Source organism: Bidens hawaiensis, unplaced genomic scaffold (assembly GCF_021521415.1).
Source record: "Bidens hawaiensis isolate Kalapana, Puna unplaced genomic scaffold, B.hawaiensis_p1.1 tig00006538_1, whole genome shotgun sequence".
Taxonomy (NCBI): domain Eukaryota; kingdom Viridiplantae; phylum Streptophyta; class Magnoliopsida; order Asterales; family Asteraceae; genus Bidens; species Bidens hawaiensis.
The window spans coordinates 1177077-1189624 of record NW_027491440.1 but is presented as its reverse complement, the minus strand read 5'-3'; the positions used below and the strand labels follow the sequence as shown (position 1 = coordinate 1189624).

The 12548-nt window shown below is 36.8% G+C and overlaps 1 protein-coding gene across 1 annotated transcript; it reads right to left on the bottom strand.

The window, feature by feature from the left end:
• Nucleotides 1–1877: 1877 nt before the first annotated feature.
• LOC143632885 (uncharacterized) lies at nt 1878–6779 on the bottom strand. The gene is made up of 3 exons (XM_077101303.1): nt 5726–6779; nt 3242–3616; nt 1878–2133 (listed from the first exon to the last, which is right to left on the bottom strand). Coding segments are annotated over exons 1-3 (1419 nt in total). The 5' UTR covers nt 6768–6779; the 3' UTR covers nt 1878–2131.
• Nucleotides 6780–12548: the final 5769 nt, after the last annotated feature.

Sequence of the window (12548 nt, the reverse complement as noted above, 5' to 3'; positions counted from 1 at the left end):
AAACTGGGTTGTTTTAAAAAAGTATCAAAGTGGTTCGGGTTCAAGTGTTAGACTGGATTTGGGTTAAAACGGGTCGTTCAAAAGAAGTGTCACTTGGGTTCAGTTCAAACTAAGTTTGGGTTCAAGTTAGGGATGAACAAGTGGTACAGGGTATCGGTACCGAATCGGGTACCGTCGTGGTACCGCTCATACCGGTACTATTCCCGTTCAATTCCAGTATTGTACTATGTATTTTCGGTATCAGTGTCAGTACCTATTTTTGGGGAATTTCGGTACCGGTACCGGGCTCAAGTTTGTTAAGTATCTGTAGGTTTCAGATTATAACTGCAGGTCAAAATTCAAAGATGCATTTTTGGTTCAATGTTAACTTTGCTGTTGAATTTCACTTTGACGTATCTATTTCGAGCATGCTTCGATGTTTTTAAATATAGTACTTTGTATTTTTTGTTTTTGTAACTTAATAGTTTTTAATATTTTCCATTCGTAGGAATATGAAGTGCAATCAAATGTCATATTTATGTTGTTTGAAATTATGTGCTTATTGGACGATTTATATTTTTCACTCGTGGCGCCCACTGGCCAATAACCTAGTTAAATAAATAGCAACATAGTTCATCTTAAACTAATTATAAACATCAGTTAAATTACATAATTTTAGTACTTACAATTTATATAAAAAAATTATTAATAAACAACTATACAAAACATTTTATAGAACCCACCTATTTATAAAACACTCATTAATATCTTATAAAAATCTCACTCAATCTCCTTTGTCCCAAGTTCATTCTCTTTCACCCTCTTGAAACCGACCCTTCCCAGTTAACTAATTTATTAAAGTAGAAACAAATTATTAAAACATAATGTATTGAATAAAAAACTTGATTTACAATATTAATATAAGATCGTATGATAACCTAGAGGTGGTCAAATCGGGCTTTTTCCAGGAATCGGAACCGGGTAAGAACTGGTTTCTGGTAAGGTCAACAAAAGTCAAGAGCCGGATCAGGCAGGCATCGGTTTCGGATGTGGTCGGGTTTTTGACCGGATTTGCCGGGTTTTCATTAGATTTTGGCTAGATCGAATCTTGGTTTTGACCAAGTAGAGGTGGAACGGTTCAGACAGACAGGCCCGTGCATGATTTTTCTAAGGAACTTAAAAATAATAACTTAAGTTGTTACGTGCAGAAAGACTAGGTCACGTCCGCATATATACATATTAAATAACACACTTCTATTTAACTCAGGACATCTGTGAGTCTTGTATCATCCCTTTTTACTTGAAACTTTCAGGGCTTGTTTTAAAAATACTTTTGTGTGATGTGCTTTACAAGACTTATTTTCCATTAGACCGTTCGTAATTGCAGAGTTATAGTAGTGTTTTGAAGCAAAAACGCCGAAAAACAGCCCCCCCCCCCCCGCGCCGGTTCCCCGGCATTTTGGGGTGATTTTTTGGTACCAGCGTTTTGTACATAACATTGGTGTGACACACGTTTTGAGAGTCTTGTGAGAGGGCAAGGGGAGAGGCGTTTTGGGGGCATATTCTCCCTACACTCATTTTTTGCAAAATGCTCAAAAGCTAACAAAACGCCACATGACATAAAATGTCCGGGTGTGGCAAGTTTTTTGACTACACATAGTCTTACATTATCCCCATTTGAACAATCATTAACTTTTGCAAGCCACTCGCTGTATGGGTAACTACTTGGGGAAAACACCACCTTATCGACTCACTGAGGCTTATACTAGATTGTCTGTATTACTGAACTCGTGTGCTAACGGATACAAGTTACTATTGGGATAATGCGTTTGAAGGTCAAAACATATGTTATCATTAATACCAGTTACAGTATAGAAAAAACACAAAGGTTGAAAAAAAAAATAAAGAAATCGAAAGCACTGCAATTTCTTCCAAAACAAGACACATATGCACTGTAAAAACAGACACTTTGATATCTATACTACAACCCCAACATCAAACACACACACAGAGACAAGCAACTTCTAAACTCCCCACAAATATAAATAGTTGACCATAACTTCAATGGTGAGAAAATTAACGGAGGTGACTGCAGGACAGCTTAACCTTAAAACAATGTGCCCTTCCTCGTTACAGAAGCCAAAGAACAAAGCTCTGTTAAAGAAGAAAAACAAATCAGTTGAATTTAATTGTTAAGACAAATATAGAAATGTTGGTTAAGGTAAATATATTTCAAATAATTGTTTGTATAAATTTATTTCCATACCATCAGTAAAACTTGAAAGATAATTTACATACGTTTGATAAAATACAGTAAAAAAGATTTAAAAAATCAAGAAAATAGGAAATAAATTAACACACGCAAATGTAAGAGTTTAGTGGTTAGATTTGGATATACAAAATTATATTTCAATTACGATGTTAATTGTAGTTTTTAGATTACACGAATTATATGCTTATTATAAGGGTGTATACTAGCCAAGCTAGCTCACGAGCTACTCAAGATCGACTCTCTAAACGAATAGATCCGAGCTTGCTCGAGCCAGAGCCTTAAATTAAGCTTGTTTACTAAACGAGCCCGAGCCGAGTCACTTATTGAGCTCAAACTGGCTGGCGAGCCTAATCAAGCAAATTATTTATATAATTTTATTAATGTAATAAATATGTCTTTATATGATAATATTTTTTATGTATAAATTATAAAAATAAATAACTAAATACTATATGCTATTTTATATACACAACTATAATTAAAAATGTAAAAAATCTAATGACAAAATATATAAATGAGCCTAACCTCAAGCCTTAAAATAAGGTTGTTTAATAAACGCGCCCAAGCCCGAGTTTCACTTAACAAGCTTATTATTTATATGATTTTTATTTAATTTATTAAATATTTATCTAATAATATTTATATATACAAAATAAAAATAAAAAATAACTAAATAATATATATTATGCTATACATAAAACTATAACTAAGAAGTATACAAAAGTAACTAAAATTAATTACTAAATAAAAAACAGCCAGACCTGACCTTGAAAAAACGAGTCAAGGGCCGAGCTCAAACAAACTGAGCTCAAGCCTAGTCACGGCTTAGCTCGTTTAAAACCCTACTTAATGTGAGTTTTCGATCCATTCCATTCCATGATGAAAATGCCCATGAAATGAAAATTATCAAAATAGAACAAATCACATGCCATGTTGAACCCTAAACCCTAAACAAAAAGCATAACATAATAGAGAAGTGAAGACGGTTACAGTTATCAGTAAGTTGACTAGGCTGTCCGGCTTCAATCAAACTGAGCTCCATATCATGATTAGTTGACCAACCGGGCTCATACGTTTCAAGAAACCCAATCTTTGCTTTATTAGGTAGGTCATGGGGATGAACAAAGGGCACGCCCGGGGGCCACCCAATCTCCAATCGTATGTTGCCACATGGACTGTCAAGTGTGTGAATGTGATTCTCACACTCCTTCAATGTGCAGAATCGTAGCTTGATTCCTTTCTTATCAGCTATATCCTGAACTCTCTGTTTTAGAACCCTTTGAGCTTCAAGCCGTAAACGTTTAGAAGGTGGTAACGGTTTTAGCCTAGAATTGTTCTTTTTATTCATTAACGGTTTCATAGATCCTGTATTAGTATAGCATCGGCTAAGCACCTGTTGTTAAAAAACCTCTCTCTAAGAAAAAAATATTATAATTCGGTTTTATGAACGTAGCATAAAATCAACACCAACTGTCTCGTGGCACAACAAAATCAAAAAAAGAGGGAAAATTGGATTTTATTAATCCAAACCATTACTCATTGGCCAATACTAATCCCAACTAACAATCTGACTAGTAGCAAACCCAACTTTTAATTTTGATAACAATAACAGTCCCAGTCTAATAGACTGTTAACTCCGTTTATTTTTTGATGACGTGGAAAAAACACCCTTGTTTTAAAATATAAAAACCTTTTGTTTATTTTAATGGACCCCACATAACAAAAATAAACCAGAACTGAATTTTCTGTTTCTTATACCTCCAAATCTAAATCCAGATCTGGATTTTGTGATCCTCCAACTTTCGATCCCAATTTCGAGCATGACTCCCCATCTTCGACTTCCTCTTCACTACTTGACTGGTCCTCCATGCTATCTCCCGTTAACGATTCTTCTACTTTTCCGATTGCTTTCAAACAAAGATTTTAATAGATTCGGAGGTATAGGAAACGTGCTCGTTAGGTGAGGCTGTGAGAGCTCCACTCATTGTTGTGGTGGCAGTCAAAGGAGAGGGCGGTGGTCGTCGGTCGAGGGTGGTGGTCGCCGGTGGTGGTGGGTTAAATTCCTTTGACATGAACGGACTCAAGAGAAACAATTATGATTTATGATTAACATTCTCAAAAAAAGTTAAAAAGTCCAGCTCATATGCCAAATAAATCGTCACTATCACACGCCACATCATCAACATTTAAGGGAGTTAACTATTTATTTGATTGGGATCGTTATTGGTAACAAAACTGAAAGTTGAGCTTGCCACTGATCAAATTGTTAGTCGGGATTTAATATTGGCCAATGTTTAATAGTTTGAATTAATAAAATCCAATTTTCAAAAAAATAAAAAGGTAGTGTTAAAGGAAAAAGGTCAACCGGGTTGAAAGCATCCATTTATTCAAAAAAAAATATTATCAATGAAATAGTAGTATAACTAGGCCTGTAAACAAACCGAACATTCAGTGAATTGTTTAACGGGAAGTTCAATTATGTTCGTTTATTTAACAAACGAATAAAATATAGAACTTTTTTGGTTCACTTAATTAAAGGAACATGCATGAACATGTCTCCTTTGTTCATTTATGATCATGAACATTCGTTATTTATAACATTGTCTAGTTATGCTAGTTTAGGTTTTTGTTAATTTACATTTGTTTATGTTTGTTTAAGTACGTTTGTTTATATATTCATTTAACAAATTTAGGCCCGGTACAAATTTAGTCAGTTTTTTTAAGTTAATATAGTTTTAAAAATCTTAAAAAGCTCAACAATTTTATGTCTACATATACTCTAATTGGTGTTTGTTCGTTTGTGTTCGTTTACATTCGTGAACCATTTCGTATATACTACTAACAAACGAACATAAACGGACATGAACACACTCATTTTCTTAACAAGAAAACCCCGTTCGTTTATTTCTGTGTGTTCGATCGTTTGTTCGTCTAAAGTTAAATGAACAAACACAAACATAGCCCATTTGTGTTCTTGAACCATTCATTTGTACCACTAACAAATGAGCATAAACAAACTCATTTTCTTAATGAACAGACACAAGCATGTCTCGTATGTGTCCGTTTACGTTCACAAACCCTTCACTTATACTATTAACAAACGAACATAAACGAGCACGAATACACTCATATATTAACGAACGAACACGAACAAGAAAACCTTAATTGTTTGTATTAGATCATTTGTCCCGGCTAAAGTTAAACAAACGAACACAAACATGCAGGGTTTGTGTTCGTTTAAGTTCATGAACAATTCGTTTATACCATTAACAAACAAACACGAGCACACTCATTTTCTTAAATACGAATGAACACGAAAAAAAAAACCTCGTTCATTTAACTATTTGTGTTTGATTGTTTGTCCAACTAAAGTTAGGCAAGCAAGCAAGCAAACGCAAACATGCCTTGTCCGTGTTCGTTTGGTTCGTTTACAAGCCTAAGTATAACTTCTGTAATGATATTTAACACACTAACCTTCTTGGGCCGCAGGAAAACTGAAACTCGGGAAACTGTTTCTGTTAAAAAGTTGATCCAACGGATGAGATCGCTGCATAAACTCATCAACCAATACCGGAATCTGGAACTGAGCTTCAACACCGTGACCAGCAGCTCTCATTTCAGAACAACTAATACTAGTCATAGATTTAGGCATGAGTTTAAACGAAACCGAACACCGACCGTACATATTACCATGCAAGTTATTAACGTCAGTTCTGTGCAATGCAGGACTAACATAACCAGCAGTTGCATGGTACAGAGCAAGTCCAGGATACACAACCGCTTCTTGCGGACCCAAATCACCATCCACCAGCACCCACCGACCGTTAAAATCCCGAATATGAAAACCAGCTTTATCTGATTTCATAACAGATATTACACTTTTGTCAACTTGATGATCATGATCTGAAAACATAACTAACTGCCCGTCTTCTTGGGTTGCTAAGCTATGATGCTGAGCCCCTTGAAACGAGGGTCTTGCGTGACAGCCAACCGACAAAACCGAAGACGATATTTCACGGTCTCGTAACGGGGCACTATCGATAATCTCGGTGAACGCGCATCCACGTAGGCTTAAGTAGAAACCGACCGCGTCAAGTACGGCACGTGCGGCTTTACCAAGCAGGACGAATATGTCAGCCAACCCAGCAGGCGGGAACTCAATATCGTTCGGTTCGGTTGGAGTAACTCCGGGTCGGTAATCATAACTTTCTTGCCACATTTGGGGATTGGCTGAATAGCCTGACGTCTTGCACCACTCACGGGAATCGTGTATGTGGATGGTGTCGGGCGGTGGGTAGGATGGTTTTTGGTTGAAGTACGGGCGAGCGGATTCTAGAGAGCATCTTAAAAGAGCAGCATCGGTTGGTGGGAATTGGATGATTGCAGCAGAGTATTGAGCAAGTGATTGTGATAATGTCGAAACGGAGAGCTTGTATGTGTCGGATGGGAGTCCTTCGGAAGGTATCAGATCGGTTAGCTTCACACGGCCTAAGTTGGAGAGGCCATTGCCAGCCATAGATGATACAACTGCAAATCATTCATATTCATAAATAAAAACAACAGTTGAAATTTCCATTTGGAGGCCTAAATTAAATGAAGAATCAAAAAGCCTAAATAAATTAAGATGAGGATCTTAAACAAGATATTTCGAATTAATTAAGTTCACAAATCAAGTAATAAACCCTATGTATCGATGCAACTTCAGAACTCGGAGGATTAAAACCCACCCTAATTTCTTTATTCAGTAACGAATTACGATCTCTTTATTCGCATCATCGGAAACCCTAGTTTCTTATTGTTTCATCAAAGTAACCACCACCTATTATGGTTTGGCATAAAGGTTGGGGAAAATACCTGTTATAGTTTGGAATCAGATTGAAACGTAGGTTCGAAACCCCCTTGTAAGTCGAATAACGAACTTAGATTCCAAACAGGTTTCAAATCGGTTAACTAAACCAAGCTAGCGAAAAATCGATCGTAACCCGAACCAAAAAAAATCAAGAAGCCGGTTTCCATCCGAAACCTATTATAAATCGGTTTTGACTTTTGTTGACCAAACCAAACCGGTTTAGGGTTTGAAGCCGGTTTGTGCACCTCTAGTTTAGCATATCATGTGCTTAGTTGAGGTATTTTTAGCAATTAGTACGGCATGATTTTGTACATAGGTATCGCTTACAAAGCAAGGAAATGTATTCTAAGAAGTCTAACAGAAGACGTGGGCCATTAGATCTAGTATATGTTAGGGTTGTGAATAAATATAGTGGAAAAAAACATGTTATTTTATAAGATGTGGCATGTTTTTTAATTAAAGAAAATGGTGTGTTTTAGGACGTCGTGTGTTTTAACCTTCTTGCATCCTACATGAAGTATTGCCAAACATGGGCGAGGTATTTTTTGTACATTTGACCTCCTTGGAAGATGGCAAGTGCCTTGTTCTATTGTGGCGTAGTATATAAAAATTGATGACATTTAAACACAAGTAAGCTAGAATTTATAAAAACAATGTTATACTTCTGCTCACCATAACACACAAATGGCAAGCGTAACCACCATACATGATATTGTCCAGGGGTACAAAGGCTTGCAATAATCAATGTCAGTCATTGTTTAATCAAATTAAATAAAGTTTATGTGAAGATGAACAACTAACAAGCAAATGGTAAACGCATACGATAAACAATCACAGGCAAATGGTAAACGCATACGATAAACAATCACAGGCAAATGGTAAACGCATATGAACAACTAACAAGCAAATTGATCTCAAATTATGGATTCTCAAAAGATCATTGTCCAAAGATATAAATGGCTTTGGTTAATGTTACCAAATCATGCGCATTTTCGCAGAGTTTCCATGATCATATCACATGATAACCAATTAGGTTCATTCTATAAATATCAAGATCAAATCCCATGGTTACCATCTCATTTTTGGAATTAAGATATAAATATGATGTGTCAGGACCGTGAATCAGGTGAAACCTTCTAAAAGGTTGACAAGAACACACCGACTCGATTACCCAAAAGGCCTGTTGAATATCCCGGCGGAATCAGGATATCCAACGAGTGGGAACGAAGGAGTGAAAAATAGCAAACACAAAACAACAATGATAATCAATAAACGCTCATTCAAAGATAAAGATTCACTGTATTAAATGATTCATTAATGAAACAGTGAGGGAATGTTTAGGGTTTCGTGTGACGGCGGCGGCGGCTGTACGAGAAAACAAAATAGAATATTCTTTGGAATGTCTTTCGTATTCAGTGTGTGCCAACCTGTAATTCTGTCTTGAAATCCATGTCCTAAAAGGTATCCTAGGACTCCTATTTATAGACCCTGGCATTCCTTCTAGAAGTTCCTAATCATTACATAATGAAATACAAAATAATACAAGTGTTGAGTCCTCGAGCAAGGTAACAATCTTGCTCGAGCAAACTCACTATGCCAGGTATGCTCGATGATTGTCCTCGAGCATACTTTACTTAGAATATCTTCACTGAAGATATTCCCTTCCAGCAGACTTCATCCCTCTTGACTAGTCCATGCTTTGCTCGAACTTGTCGATCGAGCAAGCTCATTTTTTTTGATGTCTTCAGCTTTTCTTATTCAGCAATCTTTAGCATGCTCGGATGTAAATGTTGCTCGGGAACTGAACTCTGCTCGAAGTCCTTGCTTTGATCACGTGACATCTTCTTATTGCATCCATGCTTGTCCCCATGTGCTCGATCATCCTGTGCTCGTAACACATGGTTAAAGCTTGTATGATCAAGCTGTTTGCTCGATTGGCAATCCATGCTCGATAGAAGAATACTCTTGCTTGTTGAAGTGTAGCTTGCTCGAAGCCTTAACACTTAGAAGAATTAACCATTTAAGGTTCTGAAGACCTTGCTCGAAGTAATAAAACCATGCTCGATCGTCTATGCTTGCTCAAAGTCCATACTTAGTCGTTTTCAGAGGAGGTTGAGAAGATTCCAATCTTCCTTATCATAAATCTGTAAGACCCCAAATCCCGGGAATCCTACAGTTGGTAATCACATCCACAATTTCACAAAAAATTAAAACCAAACAATTCTTTGTATTTAAAACCAGTTCAGAGTAAATAACAGTAGAAAAAGTTTAAGTATTAAAAGTCCCAAACACGGGTACAAGTGTCCAAAATCGAATGTAAATAAAATATCCGTTTTATTTGAAATCCTTGACCAGAAATGCCTTCAACCTTCCGAGTAGTCTCCAGCACGTCCAAGCGATAACCTCCAATCCTTAACCTGCAAGTCAAATTAACATACACATAAAGTCAGATAGAGCTGAGTGAGTTCAGGTTTTCATAAACAATATTTCATACTTTATTTCAAAACTTATAATTCTAAACAATAGAGAGGATAATAAGAAATAATTAATATAATTCACCAAATAATACATTCATCGTCGAACACACGTACACGGGCCTCTCTACCACGAGTCAAGACTCGAGTAATATATTTGACCCGGACGCGGTAAGACCTAAACATGTGACACGAGCCTCTCCACCATGGGTCAAACCCGAGTAATATATTTGACTCGGTCACAGCTTACACATCCAAGCACGTGATACGGGCCTTTCCACCACGGGTACAACCCGAGTAATATATTTGACCCGGTCACAGCTTACACATCCAAGCACGTGATACGGGCCTCTCCACCACGGGTACAACCCGAGTAATATATTTGACCCGGTCATAGCTTACACATCCAAGCACGTGATACGGGCCTCTCCACCACGGGTACAACCCGAGTAATATAATTGACCCGGTCACGGCTCAACATACAACAGGCCTCTTCACTACGGGATTTTAAAACCCGAGTAATATATTTGACCCACCAAAATGATGATCGCGCCACACGGGCCTCTCCACCACGGGATTTGAAAACCCGAGTAATATATTTGACCCGGCCGTGATCACCATGCACACACACATCAATAAGCCTACTCACATCATTCTTAGTCACGAGGAACTAAATATCATCACACAACCGTAGGCTATAAGGTAACACATACTCAGACATACATACATACATACCTCCATACATACATACATACATATATACATACATACATATATATATATATATATATATATATATATATATATATATATATATATATATATATATATATCATCCCAACGTGAACTACGTAAATAGGTCTAATCGTATTCATTTTCTACCAAGCTGTTAACTTCCTCGAGTCTAGACCATCGACGACGTATGTAACCTTAAAGGATATAAGACCATAAACAAGTCTAAAATATCCTAAAGCGTAGCAAATAATTCCAATATAGCTTTCAAAATGCACATCACGAGTAAGACCATTCAAATCGTTGTAACGAGTAAAATCGTATAAAATTTGTATTTCGGTGTATATGCTACCCCAAAACGTAAAAAGAGTAAAAAGGGCATCATGAACTCACATGAAAGGAGCCACACAAACACCAAAGAGTTTGAGAACTTCAAAGCCAATCCACAGTTTACAAGCCTGTCGGATTGCACACAAAGATTACTAACTAAGCGTACCGACTCGTTTATCCTACGAGATGTTCTAACCTGATTTGATTGACCTAAAGTCTTGACATTACCAAATTCAATTACATCAGCCCCCAGGCCATGTATTTACCAAAACCACCCTTAGTTAATCCCGGGGACAAAGGGTTCCCAATTTACCCTCGAAAGTTGGTTTTATCGAATACGCGCGTTAACGGGTCGTTTATGCACTTAACAACCAACTCATCCCCGTGTGGACCAAATTTAATAAAATCACAGCCAACAAGTCCACACGACACTACCCGAGTTGGATGGGTCGGTAACTCGCAAGTACAACGCACTAACTATTCAATAAACGCAAATGCGCGTTGTACCGACTCGTTTGAGTAACCGACAACCAATTCATCCCCCATACTTATAAAAATGATTTTTCAACAGCCCGTAACCCGAACCAAGGTCACCCTAACTGAATTGGTCATTACTTACTCCAATACTTGCGTTAAATGCAACAATTCGCTATTCTAGACAACCGAATATTCACTTTCAATCTACAACTAGTTGACCAATCAAATGAACACCAATGAACATGATATTAAAGTATGTTATACTAGACATACCTAGGAAGATGTTGGTACAAAAACTCACTTCAAACAGCCCCGACAAGAACACAATTGAACATCCACCGGTTAAGCCTAAAACGAACTTATCGATCAATAACAAGTAAAATGGGAAGATTTTAGCATGCGAAGATGCATTTAATTACATAAGATAACCTTTGAAATAAATTATTAAATTTTTACCAGACTTTCATAAATGTCCTAGGTTTATAAAAATATTTTTATTATATTTTTCTACTGGACACAAAAATTATAAAAATTCCTCCAACACAGCAAGGTACGTGCAGCTACTTAGTGCGCAACAAAATGGTTTTATTTTTATAAAATTCATTACCGAACCAAATTAAACGATTCAAATTGGGTTTTATTCTTAACATAATTTATTAAGTTCCAGAAGTGGAACCAACTAATTTGGACTTGTTGAAATAGAGTTATGATTTCAGGAAGACAGACCAGAATCCGTCATCCCGCATCAGCTTTGAAACTCGATCTTATAAATTCATAAAAACCATTCAAATCTCGTCCAAAAATTACATATTATACCTTTCTGGAAACTAGACTCAAAGTAGAAAATCATGGAAACAAGAATCGATCAAAAACAATGGATTATCATCGCGTTACAGAACCTACAATATACGAATACGAATCTGTCAGCAAACTGTTATCATCAAAACTCAACCCTAATGACCAATAAGCGCGTTAATATGATCAATTAAGGTGTATAGGACTTGGGGGAACATAAAACTAACCTTCAATTTGAGTTTTAGACCTTGGGAGCGGCTGGAAAAAGAAAAAAACGAAGGTGGGAGGGGCTGCACATCAGCCGATCAGACCATCAAGGAAGGGTTAGGGTTTTCTTTTTTTTTTTTTGATTATAATAAAGAATGTTACACACTAGCCCTTTAAGTTGGAAGGTGTAGCAACTTGAATGAAAAGTGAATTAATTCAACTTACGGGTATGACAAGGAGGTCCCCATAGTAAGCCGGTTCAAACCCGATAAATATACAAACTCTACAATGTGCATGTCGATAAACGAAAATGTCGGGTGCTACATACTAATATAATACTTTAAGTCGTAAGAGGGGATGTTTTGGAAAAAAGGATGGACAAACAGACTTTTAAAACGTATTACAAGGCTCTAAATTAGAAAGATGAAACCCC

Bases quoted from the DNA above. Each gene is read 5' to 3' on its own strand.
- LOC143632885 (XM_077101303.1), bottom strand. From the start codon at position 6,767: ATGGCTGGCAATGGCCTCTCCAACTTAGGCCGTGTGAAGCTAACCGAT. The intron at 3,617-5,725 runs GTTAGTGTGTTA...ATACTAATACAG, and splicing joins TTTTCCTGCGGCCCAAGAAG to GATCTATGAAACCGTTAATG.